This window comes from Hippocampus guttulatus, chromosome 2 (genome assembly GCF_054856545.1).
Source record: "Hippocampus guttulatus isolate MCC_2025c chromosome 2, RoL_Hgut_1.0, whole genome shotgun sequence".
Taxonomy (NCBI): domain Eukaryota; kingdom Metazoa; phylum Chordata; class Actinopteri; order Syngnathiformes; family Syngnathidae; genus Hippocampus; species Hippocampus guttulatus.
This window is the reverse complement of record NC_141262.1, coordinates 8,163,537-8,184,015: the sequence shown is the minus strand read 5'-3', so window position 1 is coordinate 8,184,015 and position 20,479 is coordinate 8,163,537. Positions and strand designations below refer to the sequence as shown.

Genomic DNA, 20,479 nt, shown 5'->3' with positions numbered 1-20,479 from the left:
TGTTCGTCTCTATGTGCCCTGCGATTGGCTGGCAACCAATTCGGGGTATCTACTGCTACTGCCCGAAGACAGCTGGGATAGGCTCCAGCAGCCCCCGCGACCCTAGTGAGGATCAAGCGGTTCGGAAAATGGATGGATGGATAATATAATAATATCATAAAATTCCCCTGTCTCCTTATCTTAAGTCAACAGTCTCAAACTTGGGCCTTAAACTGGACAGTGATTTCAAACTTGATCAGCAAATCGGTGCCGCTGTTAAATCCAGCTTCTTTCATTTTAGACAGCTGGCCAAAATAAAACCTCTCCTCTCACATGAACACTTTGAGACAGTAATTCATGCCTTTGTCACATCCCGGCTCGATTGCTGCAATGCCCTTTACTTTGGAGTCCGCCAGTCCTCCATTAAGCGCCTTCAGCTGGTCCAGAATGCCGCCGCTCGCCTCTTGACTGGTACTCGTAAGAGGGAGCACATAACTCCTACTCTGGCATCCCTTTCACTGGCTCCCCATACATTTTAGAGTTATTTTCAAAATCCTCTTATTTGTTTTCAAATCTCTGAATAATCTCGCGCCACCTTACCTCTCTGAGCTCATCCGCCCCTCCACACCTGCCCGGCGCCTCAGGTCTGTGGACCAGACCTTATTAGAAGTACCAAGAACTAAACTGAGGCTCAGAGGGGATCGAGCCTTTTCTGTTGCTGGTCCCTCTCTCTGGAATGACCTCCCACTAAACATTCGGCAAGCCTCCTCGCTGCCCATCTTCAAAACCCTCCTCAAAACTCACTTGTATTCTTTGGCATTCGACTCAGCATGACTTAGATTTGTTCTTGGTTTTTCTGTTTGGTGCTTTCTACCGCCTTTATTACCGATTTGTCTTATTGTTTATTGTGCATGTTAAATTGCGCCATGTACAGCACTTTGTATGCAGCGATGGCTGTTTGAAAGTGCTCTATAAATACTGTTGACTTGACTTGACTTGACTTGACTCTCTCTCTCTCTCTCTCTCTCTCTCTCTCTCTTTCTATATAGATAGATAGATAGATAGATAGATAGATAGATAGATAGATAGATAGATAGATAGATAGATAGATAGATAGATAGATAGATAGATAGATAGATAGATAGATAGATAGATAGATAGATAGATAGATAGATAGATAGATAGATAGATAGATAGATAGATAGATAGATCGATATATGAATTCTCCCACACTAGAAGTGCACAGGATTTAAGTCAAACGGCTAGGTAAATAAAGCTTGAAATATTTTTTTACAGGTTTATCCCGTACGTCGAAAAGGAACTAATGGTTTTCATCCAAGTGCTGACATTCGTTGATAAGGGCTTGTCAATATATCGTGTAAAGCGTGTCAAGCAAGACAACCCTGTCATCCAAACATCCGCAACCTTTAGGCACTTCAGGCCGATCTTATCCAACCCCAGGAACTTGATAGCAAGGAACTTCTTAACCATGGAAATATTTTTCATGGCAACACCTTAAAGTCTTTGACACATTCTTGAGTAATTTCCAGCCAGAAGATTCTAGAAATCATTCTAGAAATGAATATTCACTATTGACATCATAATTCATTTATTTTAAGACTCAGTATGTTACAATCCTCTAAACTTGATGAAATGCTTGCAATAGGAATGAGGGGTTCAGTAACTGCAGTGACAAGTCCTGTTAAATATTTTAGAGAATTTTTGAAACAACTCAGATTTGAACTTTTGTCAAACAATAACAACAACAAAAGAAAAATCACCTGTGTTTGCGAACGTGGGTGTAAATACTTGCATCGTTTTTCGCCGCAACAGTTCCACGAGGTCGCTGTGGCAACTTCACTTGGCCATACTCCACCTCCACTTCTTCTCTCATTTTTATTGCTCTCCGCGGGTGATTAACGATCCTCACGTCAGCGTACGTCAATTCCTCTTCATCTTCGATCAAAGACAAAAAAAAAGTGGAGAATAAATGAAAACCGAAGCAAAAAAAAAAAGAAAAACAGTGTTCAAACCACAAACTGCCAAAAACCTGTACCTTCAACACTGCTTTGCTTTTTCTTCAACTTGTACACAACCGCCAATCCGATCATTAAGAGGATGAGCAGTGCTGAGAGAATGCCGCCCATTAGAGGCAAATAATTCGTACTTTGAGGGCTCTCGGCTCCTGGGGTGGGTTTGTCACACAGGTTTTTTTTCCTTTCAGGCAACCACTGAGATATGAGAGTCCCATTCGAGGTGCAGTTAATGAACGCTACAAACAAAACAAACCAACGTAAAACATCAAACACCAAAGCGTATTTAGTGTCACCATAGTTCTCAGATGAATTTGTTCTTTCTCACCGCAAGATAGAGTAACTTCATTTTGGGATTCACTGACGTCATTTCTAACGAAGCAAATTAGCTGTCCTGAGATGTATGGTTTCAGGGTGATGTTGTTAGCTTGAACATCTCCCGAGAGGAGATCAGAGTCTTGCAGTGGGGTTTTGTTGAGGCTCCACCTGTATTGAAGACTGTCGCCTCCCTTGGAGGAACAAGACACCGGCTGCACTCCTGGGGACTGACACTTTGAGGCCAGATGGACCGAGGTTACAGGAGCTGAGAGAGGCACACAAACATAACAATTAATATTGGCGTAAAGCCGCTCAAGGGTTCCCATTATTATATGGATTGGAAGCGATCTTGGAAGTGAACCACGATGCTATCAGTGACATCATAGTACACGTTATAATAATAATAATAATAATAATACATTTTATTTGTGGGCGCCTTTCTAGAAACTCAAGGACACCTTACAACAAGCAGTTAAAATCACAAACACAATGTTAAAAACAGCATCAAATAAAATAAGAAAAAGCATCAAATAAAATAAGAAAAAATACAACAAAAAATAATGTGTCGTGTCGTTATGTGTCGTTGTGGCATATAAATGCCATCTTCGGGCAGACGAAAAAACAGGAAGCCAGCAGAGGGGAATACGCATGCGATAGGAGTGGGCATCAAGTATGGAGCAGGAATCAAAACAAATTGAGTCCACTTTTCATTTACCCTCACCTAAACTGGCGCATTTTATGCCAAAACCAGGCACAGGTTGGACTTCGGTCAACTGGAATCATTTGAGAGTTTTTTTGTCCTGACTGTCAGCAAAAGAAACACATCTTGTGGACTTGTATGTAAATTGAAAAAGGCCACAGTATTTGTCCACATAATTTGGCACATTTTTGGTAAAAATCAATCTCACTTGTTAAAAATAAGCCTACGAGACTTAATGCGTCTTAAATATGTCTTACGAGGATTGGAAAGGCACCTTTTCATCGGTTGAGTTACGTCACCTTACAATGAAAAAAATCTGGCTAAATTTGGAAGAACATACACAAAGTAGTCAATTTTCACCAAGTGGTACAGTTTGTTTCAATACAGTACAATATGCATTTTTTGGTGCTTTTATTGGAGGTAGCCAGCCGTCCCTCATCTCCAGTTTGTTGTCCAATTAGTTGAAAATGCTGCTGTTCATCTCTTAACTGGAACAGGTGAAGCCCAGCCCACACGAGGCACCATCAGCCTTCCACCATTGGCTCCACGTGCAGATGGCTCCTGAGAGGCGATGGTGCGGATCTCCGCACCGTTGGCGTGGCTGCTTAAAGTTGCGTTGATAAAGTGTTTGGGTTCATGTGACCATTCAACATGGTGACATCCAAGTCAGATTCAAGTCATCTTGAAGCCAAAGAGATATTGTTGTAATTTTTGCCACTTGTCTGAAAAAAATAATAAAAAAACAAGACTGAGGGCTGCTTCTCGTGAAATATGGTGTGAGTACTCCAGGAGAGCCACCAAAATATCCTGATGTGTATAAAGGGTGCATGCGCTGTGGATAATGGCAGTGTGCGGTGGGCTCCTGTGCCCCAACCACCTCGAGCGCCTAAGTGCCAGAATTATTAAACGTGTTAAATACTCATCATAATACCCATCCGTGCTAAAAATATATATATAAATAGCAAATGAGTGTCAATGACACCTCGTGTGCGCCGGACTTCAGAGGGAGCGCATAACTCCTAGTCTGACCACATTATATTGACTGCCTGTGAATTTTAGAGTTCCAATCTCTCAACGTGTTTTAGATGTCTCCTTCTTCCAACATGCCTGACTCTAATTATCCGGTCATGTGCAAGCTTTGCAGAAGCCTGATAACGATCCTGACTATTTGGATCAGACATGTTGGACGACAGAGACATTTAAACCAGGCTGGATAGGGGCTCTCCAAGACGGAACCTGGGCAACTCTGTTCTAACATACCGGGACCTTTTACTGGTGTATTTCTTAGTGCGCAGTCCGAGCCTGGCAAGCCAAACTCACATTTTTTCAAAAGAAAGTGGATCTGGAAAGCCCGCCCTCTACCGAGGTTCAAAATGAACTGTGCGATCAAATTTGTCTATTTGCTGTGATGTATTCTTTCTAAACAACGTCACTCTTGGGCAGCGGAAGTCCATCCTCATACAAAATGGCATGCAGGAGAAATGATAGGTTGTTCACATCACTCTTCATGAAATCAATTTTAAATAACCAGAAATGCTAAGAGTCATGAATATATATATATATATATATATATATATATATATATATATATATATATATATATATATGTTTTTCCCCTCCCAAAAAGAAATGAATTTGCACACCATCCATCAGTCCAGTTTCTAAAATGCTTGTAAACTGAAAGCTATCAAGGCTTATTTGGGGCAAGATATGGAGTACAGTACATCTTTTACTTCACTAACCAATCGCAAAGCACATATAAACAAACTTGCATTCATGCTCATATACTGTACACTCTTTATGAATAATTTAGAGTCTTCAATTGTGAAGATCGGCGGTTCGGATAAGGGATGGATAGATGGTTTGGGGATGTATCAGCAAAACGGAGTAGCCATAGAAAAACCACACCCACAGGCACGCAGCGAGGTCCTTGTCAAATACTGAAACCAAGACCTCTTGACTGTGCGGCATGACGTGTTAACTGCTACCCCAATGACTTTAAGCAGTTTTTTTTCACTGTAGCAGAGTTTGTACATATGACACAAATTGAAATTAAACGATCAAACATTTGTTCGATATTCACCTTGAATGAACAACTGCAGCGTCCGATTCTCAATTTCGATTCCTCGTCGGTTAAAGATTTGAAGAGTATAGTTCCCACTATCATTTCTCTTCAGGTTTTTTATCTTCAGCCTCCCATTGTTTGGAGTGAAGCTCAATCTTTCAGGCAGTTTTGTCAGAAGAGTGTTCTCTTTCCCTTTGAGTAAAGTTATTGCTTTTTTCCGCCAGTTATATCGAAATGGGGCTTTGTCCATCAAACGGAGGACTATTTCTCCATTCAGTGGTCCATAACACTGAGCTCCTTCTCTTCTGCCATCACAGAGCTTGCCCGCCCCTAGAACACACAAGAACAGTTCTTTTCCATAAAACACGATTATAAAAATGGCATATCCTGAATTGTGGAGAATCAGTTCATGTTTTTAGGATTAGTTGTTGAAATATATGTTTTAACAGTATAACCTGAATGTTTTTAGAATGTGTAGCTCTGGTTTGGCAATGGTTTTGTTACTGTCAAAATAATTTAAATTGATTGAGAGTTTTGGGAAGGAGATCTAACAAATAATCATCCCAACCAGAACAAAGTGTTACATTAGTTGTAACTATCATATATTTTCTGTACCTGGGCATTAAGTAAATTTTTCATCATATATGAATTATTTCATTACCATATATTTGACATTCAGTTCAAATTAGTTACTGAATTATTTACTCAAAGTATGTTGAAAGACATTTTCTTTAACATCATTGCCACTGCTCCAAAAAGATTGGCGATTTTAGAAGACAAATGGGAATGGACCGAACAAGCTTGAATTCACATTATTGCTCCAAAAATTACTGTAAGAGTGAAATTCCTGACCTTGAGAAATTGTGACGAACCACACCACGAGTCCAAGTGTAGCTCTCATATCTTTGATGAGCCACTCAGCTGCCTCAAAAGAGATGTGAGAAAGAGTGCAGAATGTGTTCTGTTTCAACTGATTGCAGAGATGAAAGGGAAGTTCTACTTCTTGTTTTAGCAGTGTTACGACTGAAGACCTACATATCGTAATCCAGCGAGCTCAGTCGGAGAAAAGAATTTCAACACGAGTTGCATATTTGTCCTATCCAACCCAGCTGAATTCTTTTATTTTATCTTGGTATGCTTCGATTTGTGTTGTATTGTGGCTATCGCTTATCGTCTTATAAATCGTCGTAAATGACTTCCTCCACTTTGTTGATGTTCATTGCACACAACTGAAAATACAGTGCTTTGCCAATGTGTTTTTCTTATTCTTCTTATTCTTTCATACCCATTTTGTGATAAGCTCTAATTAAAATGATTTTTTGATCCGATTTTTATGAAGGATCTGCACAAACAATCTGAACAAAGCCGGGAAGCACAAGGAACTCTCCAAACAAGTCAGATGCTACATTTTTGAGAAGTAAAAGTCAAGGTTGAGGTAAAAAATAAAAATCCAAATATTGTCGGTTCAGTAAATACAAAGGTCTGATGCATGCTCAGAATAACTTCTTAAATTCCATTCCCAAAAAAAAAAAAAAAAAAACCTCTTATATTTTAAAAATGGTTTACTTGGAGAACATCAAGACATGTAACAAGAACAAGATCTTGATCATCCTCACTCAAAGGCGATGATGTACATTGATGCTCGGTCAAATAGGACAGACGAAGGGATGAAACATGGGCGCCAACTGCATTCAGATTCATTGTGTTGAGAGATTCAAGAAACAAAGTTATAGAGGTCAAAGAATGACGTGCTTCTGTTCACAATTAACAGAAAACTGAACCTCAAATGCCTAAAGCAATGAAAATAACAAAACCTTTACTGCTTTTCAGCTTTCATACATCCAAAGTTGATTTTGAACTAACACTGGCACCAGTAAAATCGATTACAACAGACCTGCATATTTGTTTTTTACTTGTTTAGGCGCTGAACTGTTTGGAAATAAGTTGAACCAAACAGTCCATTGGTCAACTATTTGAGGCAATGCCCGGCATAATTTTTTTGTGTTTTGTTCTTCTTCATTTGGATTACATGTTCAAGACTCAAAATAATGAATGCGGTCCGATTGGAAATGCACTTACCCCTCACTATTATACTTTGGCTCCGTCTTCTGGTAAAATATGGTACAAAAACATTGAATATAATAGTGTACAAACAGCACTGTAAATAAACACATACAGTTGTTGTGTTCTTTTCGTATACAATCAGTTTTAGTATACAGAAAGAGGACCAGTAGTCTACGAAATAAGAAATATTATTAAAGAAAATCGGAAATCTTGATGATATTCTCGACCAGGGATGGGCAATTTAAATTTTGGAGTGGGCCAAAATTCTTCATCAGTGCTTATTGGGGGGCCACATGTACTCCCTTAACCAGATGTATAGCAAATATGCTATTGTAAATATGAACAAAATGTGTGCAGACATGAAAAATTTGTGCTCTTAAAATATTTCATTTTTCGAATTATTCAATGCATGTATTAAGATAAGATAAGATAAGATAAGATAAGATATCCTTTATTAGTCCCACACTGGGGAAATTTACAGCCTCCAGCAGCAAGAATGTAGGCAGAAAGAAGAAAAAACAAACAAACACCGTCCAATTAAGTGCAATATAAATACAAAATGGATAAATCGCAGTGCTATTTACAGTTGTTTTCCACATCATTCAATTATTAAATATTATTGTTGCTATTTTTTATTCAGCAGCCTGACAGCAGTTGGTAGGAACGAGCGTCTGTATCTCTCCTTCTTGCAGCGCGGGTGTAACAGATGAGATAAGATAAGATAAGATAACCTTAATGTGTCCCACACTGGGGAAATTTGCAGAAATAAAATGTTAATAATTAATTAATGAAATTAAAGACCACTATCCTGACCCAACAACAAAGGGTTGGAGGAACAAAATAATCACATCAATTTTTCACATACTTACATTACATTCTTAAATATAAACAAAACATTCAAAGGTGGCAGAAACGGGGCTGAAAGAAAAAAATCAACATCAACATATGCAAGAACTCCTTTTGTACTTTTTTTTTTTTTTTCAGAAAAATCAACTCACTCAAAATTGTAATATTAATGCGGTACTACTGAGATGGTTTTCGTGCACATCATTCCATCCATGCATGTTTTCGGAATGTGAGAGGAAACCAGAGAATCTGGAGGAAACCCACACAGGCACGGGAAGAACATGCAAAGTCCACACAGGGAGGCCGGAGCTGGAATCGAACCCTGCACCTCTGCACTGTGAAGTCGTGCTAACCAGTCGTCCCTCGTGCCGCCTGCATATCATTCCAAATCCACAAAAACATATGAGGCCAACTCTCGTTATAGCATAGGGCAGTGTAAGACCCAGCAGATCCACAATTAACACGTCTGTCATCCAGTGGTGATTGTTGGTATTATATCATCATAATTTCAAACCACAGTCAACCTCTGCCGATTAGCAGTTCTCCACCCACAGATTCACACATTCGCAAATAATTTTTCATGTTTTTGATTTTTCCCAGTTCTCACAGGATTCTGCAGCCCAGACCTCCCCATTTTCTCCGTGTATATTAAATTTTATACTTTTCATATTTTTCAATCATCAAGGGGTCATTTAGAGGGTAATTCTTGCTTTTATTATACACTCGTGCATCAATGCATCACCGACACCTGTGAGGGGTTTTTTTGGTTTGTTTTTAATAACACTGTATGATTGGATGGATTGTTATTTTCATAGTGTGTTAGCATGGCTTGGTTCATGAAAAAAAAAATCTTGTTCTTCATCTTCGAGGCTCTTAAAAACTGAACTTGGCCATACTTTCTCATCTTTCTTTGGCATCCACCAGTATTTCCCTTGGTGCATTAACATACATTATTTCCTGGTCTTTCTCAACTGCGGAAACAATGGCACACAAATATGTTAATACAATATTCATACACGAAAACAGTAATAGAAAACCCCACAATTTGCTGCATTTTATACAGTACAGAGTGAAAACAGCCACTGCAAATTGCCATTCCACGAGGGGAGTGATCCTAAAGTGTGCTCTCGGAAATGATCAAATTTAACTTAATTCTTACAAAAATCTTTCATTTCCTAGAAATAATGCATATCAGGTCATCTATCATGCCAGTGAATATAGTCGAAGGAAGAACAATCAAATGTTCTTCCATTCGATGGTAAAAGGTTAGTGTACCCACTTTAATGACATTTTACATTCTTTGTTTTATGGATAGATAGATAGATAGATAGATAGATAGATAGATAGATAGATAGATAGATAGATAGATAGATAGATAGATAGATAGATAGATAGATAGATAGATAGATAGATAGATAGATAGATGTGTGTGTGTGTCTAAGATAAGATAAGATATCCTTTATTAGTCCCACACTGGGGACTGTGTGTGTGCGTGTGTGTGTTTTATCTTGAGAGGGAGATTTTTTTTTAATCATACTGTATTTGAAATTCATCTTGTTTTTGAATTGAATTTGTTCATCCACCTAATCCAGGATGTGCAAATGTAATCACAATTTGCACCTTTTGATCTGCAATTGGTAGCGCATGGTTAAGACATCTTCCTCAAAGTCGAGAGATTGTTGATATGAATCTTGGCTTAAGGCCTTACATGTGGAATTTGCATGCTCTCACTGTACTTTTGGTGGTTTTACATCAGTTTTCTCCCACAGTCCGAAATCCTGCAGGCTAGGTTTATTGACAACCCTAAATTGTTTGTAGGTGTAAGTGTGAGTGGCAGTTGTTTGTCTCAATGTGTCCTGTGATTGGTTGGCAATCATCCCAGGGTGTATCTGCCACTCCCCCAAAGTCACCTGTGACCCTAATGAGAACAAGTGCTAAAGAAAATGGATGGAATGATGGACAGCCAAAATCAAGCAGGTTTAATCCATAAACATTTTACCTTCCTGTGTTTTGTTCGCTTTTTTCTTCAGAGTGTAGAAGATCCCCACACCAGTCATTAAGACAATGATCACTGCTAAAAAGCTGTTACGGATGATCAGCACTAAACCTGTTTTGGCAAAACACAAACATTTTGAAGGTTATATGTCTTGGGTACAGTTAACAAAGTTCACACAAAAACAACCACAAATGTATTCACCCTCCCAAATGGTCAAAAGAGTTGTACAATGATATGCCTCTTAGGTCATTCAATGGCAAAATCCCAAACAGGGTGCTGTAGCACATATTGTGCCATGAGAGATGCTCAAGGCCTTTATTGGTGTACAGGGCACCTCAGGTCACAGCAGAGTTCCGTTCCTAGGTTGCCAATGTAACAGAAATTTGTACATAAAGTCTGCTGTAATCTATCAATAACAGACTCGAAACGCAGTAGTCAGGTTATAACTATTTGAGTTATTTGTTTGAAACTTCTCGGCCCATGAATGTAAAACAATCAAAAAAAACAGCATCTGTTGCAGTAATTGAGCATTCCATCTTGTGCAAAACTAGTTCATTGCTTGAAACCTGAAGTAAAGTGACTCCATTGGAACAAGTGGCAACAATAAATATACATTCAGGGGCCTAAAATTTCATTGCTATTGTTTTCAAAAACTATCACTTTCTTTAGGTTTGTAGATGCCAAACAATGTTTTTTTGTCGTGGGTGGTAAAAATGCTCTTGTGTACATAGTCCCGTACGAAACTAAATAAAGTACTGTTGTAGAATTGGCTTGGGTTTGGGTTGTCAGGATCCCTACTTTGATAGGAGGTGACGGTATGGATTGGTCCATGACACATTGAGTAATTGACAGGCCTCCACTCTGATGTAAGAATCCCGTTTGAACTGCAGTTAACAAACACAAAACCTGAGAGAGAGAGAGAGAGAGAGAGAGAAAGAGAAAGAACAAAGAATACTCTATTAACAACCACCGATGTTAGCAACAACAGTTTAACATAGGATATGTTAAATAACATTACAATTACAGCACTCAATGTTAAAGGCAAATGACAGACATGGAGCAGGAAAGTTTCTGCTGAATAATCCCATTTAATGCTGACAAATATTCTCATTTATCCAGGTCATTTAATTCTCAGAGCAAATGGTTGTTTTAGAGGACGTTTCACCACTCATCTGAGCAGTTCTTGCAACGAGGCTTCTCGGATAAGATGCGAAATATCTTCTAAAACAACCAGAATCGGCCACTTGCCATCAATTCGATGGCCTGAGAATTCCCTCCGGCATTTCAAAGGTATCGCTAGAATTAATGTGTTGTGTATCATTCATTCCTTCAAGTTGGATTTTACTTATGATGCATATTTTCCCCCCAAATTTGGGGTTGAACTACAAATTCGACAACTCATTCCACGTTAAAGGTCCAATTTTATTCTTCATACCGCAAGTAGATATGTGAACTCCTTTCAAATGGTGACTGATGTGATTTTTAGCATAGCAGATCAGCCATCCTGAGACATGCTGTTTCAGGATGATGGTGTTGGCTTGAACATGTCCGGAGAGGAGCTCCGTGTCCTCCAGCAGTTGTTGGTTCAGAGTCCAGCTGTATTCAACACTGTCGGCACCCTCGGACACCAGACAAGTCACCAACTGCTCGCCTTGGGACAGACACTCAGAGGCCAGATGTACGGATGTGATAGGAGCTGAGAAAAGTTTGACATCCGCAAGCAATTTATTGTAGATTTTTATATTGGGTTTCTGTAACATTGAAAATATAAAAGGTAGTTACTCACCCTCAACATACAACCACAGTGTCTGAATACCTGCATTTCCATTTGGGGCAAGAAATGAAAAACTGTAGCTGCCACTGTCAGCCCTGCTCAGGTTTTTGATCCACAAAATTCCTCTCGTTGGATTAAAGAGGTGTTTGATCTTAGACAAGTCAGACTTTCTCGTCCTTACCTGCCCTGTAGGTATTATGAACTGTTTTGTTGTCATTATATTCTTGTAATTGGTGGTTTTCCACCAACCAGTATATCTGAAGTAGTTTCCATCATTCAGCTGAAGGAAAGTATCTCCCGCCAGTTTTCCGTAACACAAAGCTCCATCCTTTCTGCCATCGCATAATTGGGCCACACCTATTAAAAATACAAAAATAAGTATAATGACTTTTATCGTAATTAGGGATATTTCTGTGAGGACGGACTGACAGATTTAGTTTTCATCTTTCTCAACTCAACTGTATTTATAGAGCACTTTAAAGATGTCTCTGATCCCACTGGTTAAAGGACACTTTGAATCTCTCCTCTTTCATCTGAAACTGCTTCAAACAACAAAGCGTGTGACGGAAAAGTGGTTAGGACTGCACGACTGTCCGTGTTTTATGTTATGTGTTGTGTTTATTATTTTACTTTATGTTAACTGTTTTGTGAAGCGCTTTGTTACAGCTGTCGCTGTTGTGAAAGCGCTATATAAGTCTGCATGTATTGTATTGTATTGTATTGTATCTCTGTATACAAAGTGCTGTACATGGAGCAAAAACAATTAATACAGCAACAAACTACCAAACAATAAATTCATTTTTAGTCAAACAGTCAAACTAAAAATCAACCGAGTCAAAAGCCAAAGAATAAAAATGATTTTCAAGATGAGTTTTAAAGATGAAGATTGAGAAGAAGAAGATTGTGTCAGCAAGTGGGCTTGCCGAACGTTCAGCGGGAGGTAATTCTATAGAGGGGGACTAGAAACAGAAAAGGCTCAATCCCCTCTGAGCTTCCGCTTAGTTCTCAGTACCTCAAATAGTGTCTGGTCCGCAGACCTGAGGCACCGGGCAGGTGCATTGGGGGCGAGGCCATTTAAAGATGTGAAAACAAATAATAGAATCTTAAAAAGAACTCTAAAATGTAGAAGGAGCCAGAGAAGGGATGCCACAGTAGGAGTGATGTGCTCTCTTTTACGAATGCCAGTCAAGAGGCGAGCAGCATTCTGGACCACCTACGGACGCTTAATGTCTCCAAAATACAGTGCATTATTATAATCCAGCCAAGATGTGACAAAGGCATGAATTACTGTTTCAAAGTACTCATGAGATAGGAGAATTTTGAATTGTGGCCAGCCGCCTAAGATGAAAGAAGCTGGATTGAACAACGGCACCAATTTGCCAGTCCAATTGAAAATCACTTTCCTGTTTAATACCCAAGTTCGAGACTGTTGGCTAAAGATCAGGAGCCAGGGGGCCCAAGTCCGCAGGATGGGATGATGGGATGAACAACGGCCACTGGGACCAAACACCATCACTTCTGTCTTCTTTTCATTGAAATTCAAGAAATTTTGTGCCATCCAGGTCTTGATTTCCTCCAGGCAGGATAGAAGTGGCCTCAATGAGAAAGTGTCTTTCTTGCTGAGCAGGACATAGATCTTGCAGTGGAAGGAAATAACATGCTTCCTTAATATAGAACCAAAAGGGAGCCGATACAGTGAGCACGGCAAAAAAGAATTCTTCTTGGCTTCAACCATCGTCAACCATGATCTCCTTGACCACTGTCCTAACTATCACTGCTTAAGAAATGGAAAACTAGCAAATCAAATTATCATATCACATATTGTCAAGTGGTCAAGAGGTTAATGTGAGCTTTATTTCAACAATCGCACACAGTGAATTTAAAAAAAAGACAAAGAATCAATCAATAAAATGTGAACAGGTTAAAAATGACCGAGCTGAAATAAAGCTTAAAAATAAAGTCAGCCATCCCACAGTACCACTGTACATGTAAAATAAAAGATCATTAAAGAACTCGATACCTCAATTTTTACAGATCTATGAACCAAATTTAACTTGGCATTTTCCCCAATATGCAAAGCCAATCCATAGCTGTAAAGGAAACAGCAAAAGGGTCCAAAACATTTTGAATGATTTCAGTGGCACATTTTAGGATGGAATGAAACTAAATCTGGGCTGAAAGTCTCGTCGTCCAATGATTCTTCATTTCAATTATGTTTGTTTCTTAAACAACTAAGAACAAATTCCCACTCTAGAAACTGAAAGTTGTGCTTTGCACTGTGCTGCCTTTTCAAACACGACGACAATGTTGCACAATTTCAAGCAGTTTAGCTTCGGCAGAAATATGCACTCAACTGAGTGCTAATTTACCTTTTACTTAAAAGATGTTGTAGGCAATTAGGAGTGTCTCACCTCTCAAAACTGTGACCAGCATCACCAGTAGTCGTGCTGAATCCCTCATGGTCTTTCTCGGCTGACGCTCGGGAAATTGTTGACTGAGCACTTTCTTTGTATTTCTTTATATTTCAGAGGCAGGGAGGGAAAGGAAGTTCAACTTCCCGTTTTATTTCTTTCACTTTTTAATCAACAATAATCTTGACATTCCCAAGGGGCGTTATACATGCACAAAGACTTACGTTTAAGTTTAAAAAAGGAGTTTTGTGAATTAGGGAAAAAAAGACAAGGGGACAGTAATGGTGGAGTATTTTCCTCTCCTGACAGCCATGCAGTCAGTTCCCACTCAGTGCCACCGTGAATCTGAGTGTCAGCAGTAACAGCGTCTGTTCCGGTATGTGCCTGTGATTGACTGGCAATCACTTCAGGGTGGAGTTTACCCTTTGCCCAAAGTCAGCTGACAAAGGTTCCACCTCCCAGCCCTGCAGTATTAAAAATGATCCATGAATGGAGGCATCTTGTTTTTGTCCCATAAAAGTCAGTTTTATGATGACTTTTCTGGGACAAGCAAACTTCTGTCTGATATGGAGCCAATCCACAGTAGCTGGAGACGTCCACCAAGTGTATGGGTGGAGCTGCCACAATGATCTGGCCATATCCCAGAACCCATGTGGGTATTTGTAATAGGCTGAATCCTCCGCCACACCAGAAACCGCTGAAATTGCTGTCCTTGTGGCACTCCATTAACTTTGACTGGTGATATGGAATGCATTGGAGCCCCGCACACTCGCGGTTCTGCACCTGAAGATTAATTTACTTTTTTTAACCTTTCATTTTTATTTATTTTTTGGTGGGGTAGGAGAGGAGAAGCAAATGGAAAACCCATGTTAAAGGTTTATCAGCATTTTTGGAAGAATCTTTTGTTTGTACATTTTTATTTATATACAGTATATTCATTCATTCATTTTCCGAAACGCTTGATCCTCACTAGGGTCGCGGGGGGTGCTGGAGCCTATCCTAGCTGTCTCTGAGCAGTAGGCGGGGGGACACCCTGAATCGGTTGCCAGCCAATCGCAGGGCACACAGAGACGAACAACCATCCACGCTCACACTCACACCTAGGGACAATTTAGAGTGTTCAATCAGCCTGCCACGCATGTTTTTGGAATGTGGGAGGAAACCGGAGAAAACCCACGCAGGCCTGGGGAGAACATGCAAACTCCACACAGGGAGGCCAGAGCTGGAATCAAACCCGGTACCTCTGCGAAGCCGACGTGCTAACCACTGGACTACCGGGCCGCCCTTCAAATGCATTGCAATGGGCATCAATTATACATGGATTTTCACTATTCATGGCTCTCTCCTTTCCCAGGGTCAGCTGCGTTTCTTTTGCTACAACCGTCAATTTTTATATGTGCAATCAATTTTTAAAAAAGCATTTGCGTGATGAGTCTTTTTAAATTTTATTTCGATATGATTGTCAAAATTCACCAACATTCTTCATACAAAAAATTCACAACATCAATACAACAGAAGTATCGTATAGCATTGTCACAATCTGCTTTTCAGAATACATTACTTATAAGAGCACGATGTATTTTGGTTTGATGAATGCAGTGCTCTCTTTTGTAAAGTCATAGGTGACACCATTTAAGGATCACAATAAGACAGAAGTTGATAAGCTTTTTATCTCATAGATTTATAAGTCCAACTATTACATATTTTGCAGAACAAAAATACTGTACACAACTTCATTCTGAATAGTTACACAACCTGAAATGGATATCCTGCACGCTGACACATAAGTAACATACAGTATTAAAATAAGATACATAATACAACACCTGATGCATCATTGCACTCAGAATTATATTTACTTATTGAATTGAATTGAATACAACTTTGTTGTCAAATGTACTGTACGTATGTGTAACATACAGCACAGATGACATTTTTTCCCTCTCAACATAAAACAAGAGGAGCCGCTGTGGGTGCCCGCGCCACCATCAAAAGAAAAGTTTTTAAAAAATGACAAAATAATACAAGACAACACATGAGACACAGACAATCGTGCAATCTTCACCAATTTTCTGCATACACGTTGTTGTCTGAAGCAGTTGTAGATGAAAGAGGAGCGAATCAAAGTGTTCTTTTCACCAGTAGATCAATGACGTCATGCTGCAATGTGCACACGTCTAATACAAGCTAAGCTTGAAAGCAACAAGAAGCTGTAGCATCCATTAACGTAAATATTTTTATTTAACTTATTTAATATAGTCAGTGATGAAAATTGTCTTGCACATGGTCACTGGTTTTCCAGTATTCTACTACAATCTTTTTTTTCTTGGACTCCCTTGAACCTTGAAAAAAGTCAGAAAACTAAAATGTCATTTTGTCACAATAATTAATTTGCACAATATGTTTGGGACCAAGCCATACCTGACTTCCTGTTTTGCCTTGTTTTCTTGTAAACGCAACAAGACAAGACCACGATTACAAGCAAAGCAGCCAGTGCTGAACAAACTGGAATCAGGATGGAAAAACGGTTTTCTGAAAAGAAGAGGCAGCAAATGTAACAGCAAAATACAAATGCATAATTCATTTAACTCAAAATAGAGATGAGGATATAATGGGCGAAAATTAAATTAAAAACTGCAAAATAGAGGTTCCACAGGGGTCTTAGGTTTAAATGGATATATGAGGGTCACGGGCGTTTTGGGGCCTATCCTTCTTTGGGAGTTGGCGGGGTACACCCTGAACTGGTTGGAAGCCAATCGCAGGGATGGCACACACAGACAAACAACCATTCGCACTCACAATCACACCTCGGGACAATTTAGCGTGTTGCATTAACCGACTGTGTATGTTTTAGGAATGTGTGAGGAAACCAGAGTACCCGGAGAATAACCTCGCAGGCACAGAGAGAACATGCAAACTCCACACAGAAAGGCCAGGGCCCGAAATGAAACCCATGACATCTGTCCCTCAAGAATTCAAACGTTCGTCCTATGTCACATCATGTCAGCAAATATGAGACTTTAATTCAGTCATCATCATAGGATTCATTCTTTATGGGCCACAAAATACAATAAGAACAAAACAATTTCATTTAACATCAAGTTAAATCCTCCAGATCAACCCTAGGAAAACTAAGGAGTTGGTTGTGGATTTCTGCAGGAAACAGTCCTCACCGGCACCGATGAACATCCAGGGTGTGGACATAGAGAGGGTGACCTCCTACAAGTACCTAGGTGTTCTTCTGAACAACAAACTGGACTGGTCTACAAACACGGACAACCTGATTAGGAAAGGACAGAGCCGACTCTTCCTACTCAGGAAACTGAGGTCTTTTGGGGTTCAGGGGTCGCTCCTTACGACTTTCTATAACTCGGTGGTGGCCTCGGCCATCCATTATGGCATTGTCTGCTGGTCAGGCAGCATCTCAGCCCGGGACAGAAAGAGACTGGAGCGACTGGTCAGGAAGGCCAGTTCTGTCCTGGGTTGCTCCCTTGACACTCGGGAGGTGGTGGGCAACAGAAGGATGCTAACTAAGCTAAAAGCTATGATGGGCAGTCCCTCCCACCCTCTCCAGCCCGCCCTGACAGCACTAGGTAGCTCCTTCAGCCAGAGACTGTTACACCCGCGCTGCAAGAAGGAGAGATATAGACGCTCGTTCCTACCAACTGCTGTCAGGCTGCTGAATAAGAAAATAGCAACAATAATATTTAATAATTAAATGATGTGGAAAACAACTGTGAATAGCACTGCGATTTATCCATTTTGTATTTATATTGCACTTAATTGGACGGTGTTTGTTTGTTTTTTCTTCTTCTTTCTGCCTACATTCTTGCTGCTGGAGGCTGTAAATTTCCCCAGTGTGGGACTAATAAAGGATATCTTATCTTATCTTAAGTACAGTGAACTGCATATTTTCAATTCACCATTTGCGAATTTGCTTTATATGCAGACCGTTTTTTTAAGCTATTTTTTATTGTTTACAGCAAACTTCCCGATTCGCTTTTTTTCTGTTTTGATCAAATTAGCAGTTTTGCTTCGGGACAATCTGGTCGCATCTTGATGCCAAGGAAATATGTTGAAGTGTGCTGTGAAGTTTCATTTCAACAGAAGTAGTAGTATTCAAGTAGTATGAAATAAATAGCTTCTGTAATTAAACATGAAAGCCGTCATTTGTATGTTTTTCTCATGGAAGGAATTTATTATATGGTTATTCAAAAAACAAGCTTTTGGTGAATTTTATAACATATAATTAACTTTATATTAACTGTAAATAAAAATTGTTGTCTTTAACCTGAAAGTAGAAATAAAAAAAAGAATGATTGTGCTTAATTCAGAAAAATAGAACTGCCTGTTTTCGTATTGGAACTCTTCATACGTACCCTGAACCTCCAGTTCCACCGTAATAATTTTGACACTGCGCCCATTCGCGTCAAAGACTTCCACTACGTATTGTCCCGAGTCAGTCCTCTCAACACAGGAAATTTTTAAAGTCCCATTGTTCATGAAGAACTCCGTTCTGTTCCTGAAGACTTCCTGTATCACCAGCTTTTCTTTTTTCGCCGTAAACACAACTATGGGTCCGCTGGGAAGGAGTTTCTTGCATCGCAGCTGATGGCCGCTCACGTCGACCATCAATTGGATGTAAACCGACCCTCCAAGAGTGACAGAGCAATGAGAGTCCTGTAGGGTGCTGTTGCATTGAGATTCACCCGGAGGAAGGAAAGCTGCAAGTACAAAGTAGGAGCAAAACATTGATACTTACAGTTCATTATTATTGATGCATTACTCCTGATGAAAACATTACCATTTACTGTGCCGCCAAACAGCAGAAGAAGAATGACAGTGTGTCCCATATTCCTGCCTTCTCTCGTAAGTTTGATGCGGAGACTTCGAATTATCAGTAATTTCACAGGAAGGAAGGAAGTTGAGTAAAATGTCTCACTTCTCCTTTGAAGGCCTCTAGCTCTCTGTCGCTGGATTTGAATCAAAGAGCACAGTTTCAAGGTTGTTGCCTGGTACCACCTTCAGCAAACAGTGAAAACAACTGCAGAATGGATCACCCTTGGACAAAATTGTACATTGGAAAAGTCTCAAATGTAAAATATGCCTGAATATTAAAGGTGAATTAAAATACAGAAGGTGAATGTGAAACTTATTTGAGTACCTTGAAAGTTGAAAGATGTTTTACAAGCGAAAGTATATTTGTGATATCCACCGTGGTGGTGTTTTCAAAATGTCCTGGGCATTTATGTGTCACATGCTCCTTTGTGAAAAGAGGAAGTGAAAACAGAGTGTGGGCATAATAATACGAATTTGCATATCATGGCAAACATATATGCATATATACCTGTACTGTATACACTTGATTTCTCTCAAAAGTACTCACCCTGATGTTTACACGTTGACTACATGTGAAATAATGCTGAGATGTCATTTTTACTCAGCAATCATGACTTGAAGTAATCATGACGGCTGTCTATTCAACAATGCTTATCCTGAACAGGGTCGCAGTGGGTACTGGAGCCGATCCCAGCTGACTTGGGGAAAAAGGCCAACTCCACCCTGAACTGGTTCCAGACAATCGCAAGGCACACATTAGTGAACAACCATTCGTGCTCACACTCATGTCTAGGGACAATTTAGAGTATTCCATTAACCAGCTACTCAAATTTTTGGAATGTGGGAGGAAACCAGGGTACCCGTAGAAAACCCACGCAGGCACGGGGAGAGCATGGAAACTCCACACAGGCAGGCTGGAGCCAGACTTGAACCCTGCACGGCTGCACCTCTGCACTGTGAGGCAAACGTGTTAACCAGTCGACCACCGTGCCGCCAGCCTTCTTATTATATTATAATATGCTCCCTACAGAAGAAAAGGTGTTATAGTGGAGCACATTATATGGTACCATAGAGTACTATGTGTTTTAATTTGTTTGTTTTCATACATCAGCTACGTTTCCTCACGTAAAGACAATTATATTCAAGGTCCTTTGTGTCATTAAAATACAATCTACTTGGCAATTAAACATTCCTCAGCGTCTTGTTTGACATTTTTGGTAGCGCCATTGTGATTATTTGCACTGCTGTCAACATCATATCACAAAAGAAGAGGTGCAGGAAATGGACTGTTTTAAAATACACAAGGTCAGCACATTGTTAAAGATTGCTTTATTATACACTGGATTCATCACATTTATGCATAATGAGTTACATTTGTTGCAAGCCTTTTTGTTTACAACACTGACTAAATACATACATTGTTCCAGTTATCTTGTCATTTTTATTACCGGTAT

At 39.7% G+C, this 20,479-nt stretch overlaps 3 protein-coding genes and 1 long non-coding RNA gene across 5 annotated transcripts; 1 reads left to right on the top strand and 3 right to left on the bottom strand.

Moving 5' to 3' along the window:
- Positions 1–1,571: 1,571 nt before the first annotated feature.
- LOC147208381 (uncharacterized) lies at positions 1,572–6,096 on the bottom strand. 2 transcript variants are annotated; one of them, XM_086134136.1, is made up of 6 exons: positions 5,948–6,096; positions 5,114–5,425; positions 2,341–2,595; positions 2,036–2,251; positions 1,761–1,935; positions 1,572–1,678 (listed from the first exon to the last, which is right to left on the bottom strand). In XM_086134136.1, the coding sequence occupies exons 1-6, from the start codon at positions 5,994–5,996 to the stop codon at positions 1,657–1,659; spliced, it is 1,029 nt and encodes a 342-aa protein (XP_085990262.1). In that variant the 5' UTR covers positions 5,997–6,096; the 3' UTR covers positions 1,572–1,656. The 2 variants fall into 2 exon arrangements, with proteins under 2 accessions (XP_085990262.1, XP_085990263.1); XM_086134137.1 differs by having other exon boundaries at positions 1,572–1,935.
- A 1,498-nt stretch (positions 6,097–7,594) lies between these two features.
- Positions 7,595–14,394, bottom strand: LOC147208380 (uncharacterized). Its single transcript, XM_086134138.1, has 6 exons — positions 14,187–14,394; positions 11,788–12,132; positions 11,437–11,697; positions 10,800–10,907; positions 10,005–10,112; positions 7,595–8,976 (listed from the first exon to the last, which is right to left on the bottom strand). Exons 1-6 carry the CDS (start codon positions 14,233–14,235, stop codon positions 8,906–8,908), a joined length of 942 nt encoding a protein of 313 aa, XP_085990264.1. The 5' UTR covers positions 14,236–14,394; the 3' UTR covers positions 7,595–8,905.
- Positions 14,395–15,615: 1,221 nt separating this feature from the next.
- LOC147208379 (uncharacterized) lies at positions 15,616–19,110 on the bottom strand. The gene is made up of 4 exons (XM_086134140.1): positions 18,991–19,110; positions 18,566–18,910; positions 16,608–16,718; positions 15,616–16,528 (listed from the first exon to the last, which is right to left on the bottom strand). The coding sequence occupies exons 1-4, from the start codon at positions 19,037–19,039 to the stop codon at positions 16,446–16,448; spliced, it is 588 nt and encodes a 195-aa protein (XP_085990266.1). The 5' UTR covers positions 19,040–19,110; the 3' UTR covers positions 15,616–16,445.
- LOC147208378 (uncharacterized) lies at positions 18,775–20,212 on the top strand. Its single transcript, XR_015103361.1, has 2 exons — positions 18,775–18,923; positions 19,690–20,212. It is a non-coding gene; the product is annotated as an uncharacterized LOC147208378 (long non-coding RNA).
- The last annotated feature ends 267 nt before the right edge of the window (positions 20,213–20,479 follow it).

What these genes read in the sequence shown, in the direction of transcription:
- LOC147208381 (XM_086134136.1), bottom strand. Translation starts at nt 5,996, where the DNA reads ATGAGAGCTACACTTGGACTCGTGGTGTGGTTCGTCACAATTTCTCAA. An exon ending in GTTCGTCACAATTTCTCAAG is followed by an intron (nt 5,426 to 5,947) that starts GTCAGGAATTTC and finishes TGTGTGTTCTAG; the next exon opens with GGGCGGGCAAGCTCTGTGAT. An exon ending in GCTGCAGTTGTTCATTCAAG is followed by an intron (nt 2,596 to 5,113) that starts GTGAATATCGAA and finishes TGCCTCTCTCAG; the next exon opens with CTCCTGTAACCTCGGTCCAT.
- LOC147208379 (XM_086134140.1), bottom strand. Translation starts at nt 19,039, where the DNA reads ATGGGACACACTGTCATTCTTCTTCTGCTGTTTGGCGGCACAGTAAAT. An exon ending in GGTGGAACTGGAGGTTCAGG is followed by an intron (nt 16,719 to 18,565) that starts GTACGTATGAAG and finishes TCTTCTTTTCAG; the next exon opens with AAAACCGTTTTTCCATCCTG. An exon ending in AAGGCAAAACAGGAAGTCAG is followed by an intron (nt 16,529 to 16,607) that starts GTATGGCTTGGT and finishes ACTTTTTTCAAG; the next exon opens with GTTCAAGGGAGTCCAAGAAA.
- LOC147208380 (XM_086134138.1), bottom strand. Translation starts at nt 14,235, where the DNA reads ATGAGGGATTCAGCACGACTACTGGTGATGCTGGTCACAGTTTTGAGA. An exon ending in TACCGTCACCTCCTATCAAA is followed by an intron (nt 10,113 to 10,799) that starts GTAGGGATCCTG and finishes TTGCCAAAACAG; the next exon opens with GTTTAGTGCTGATCATCCGT. An exon ending in AGCGAACAAAACACAGGAAG is followed by an intron (nt 8,977 to 10,004) that starts GTAAAATGTTTA and finishes TTGTTTCCGCAG; the next exon opens with TTGAGAAAGACCAGGAAATA.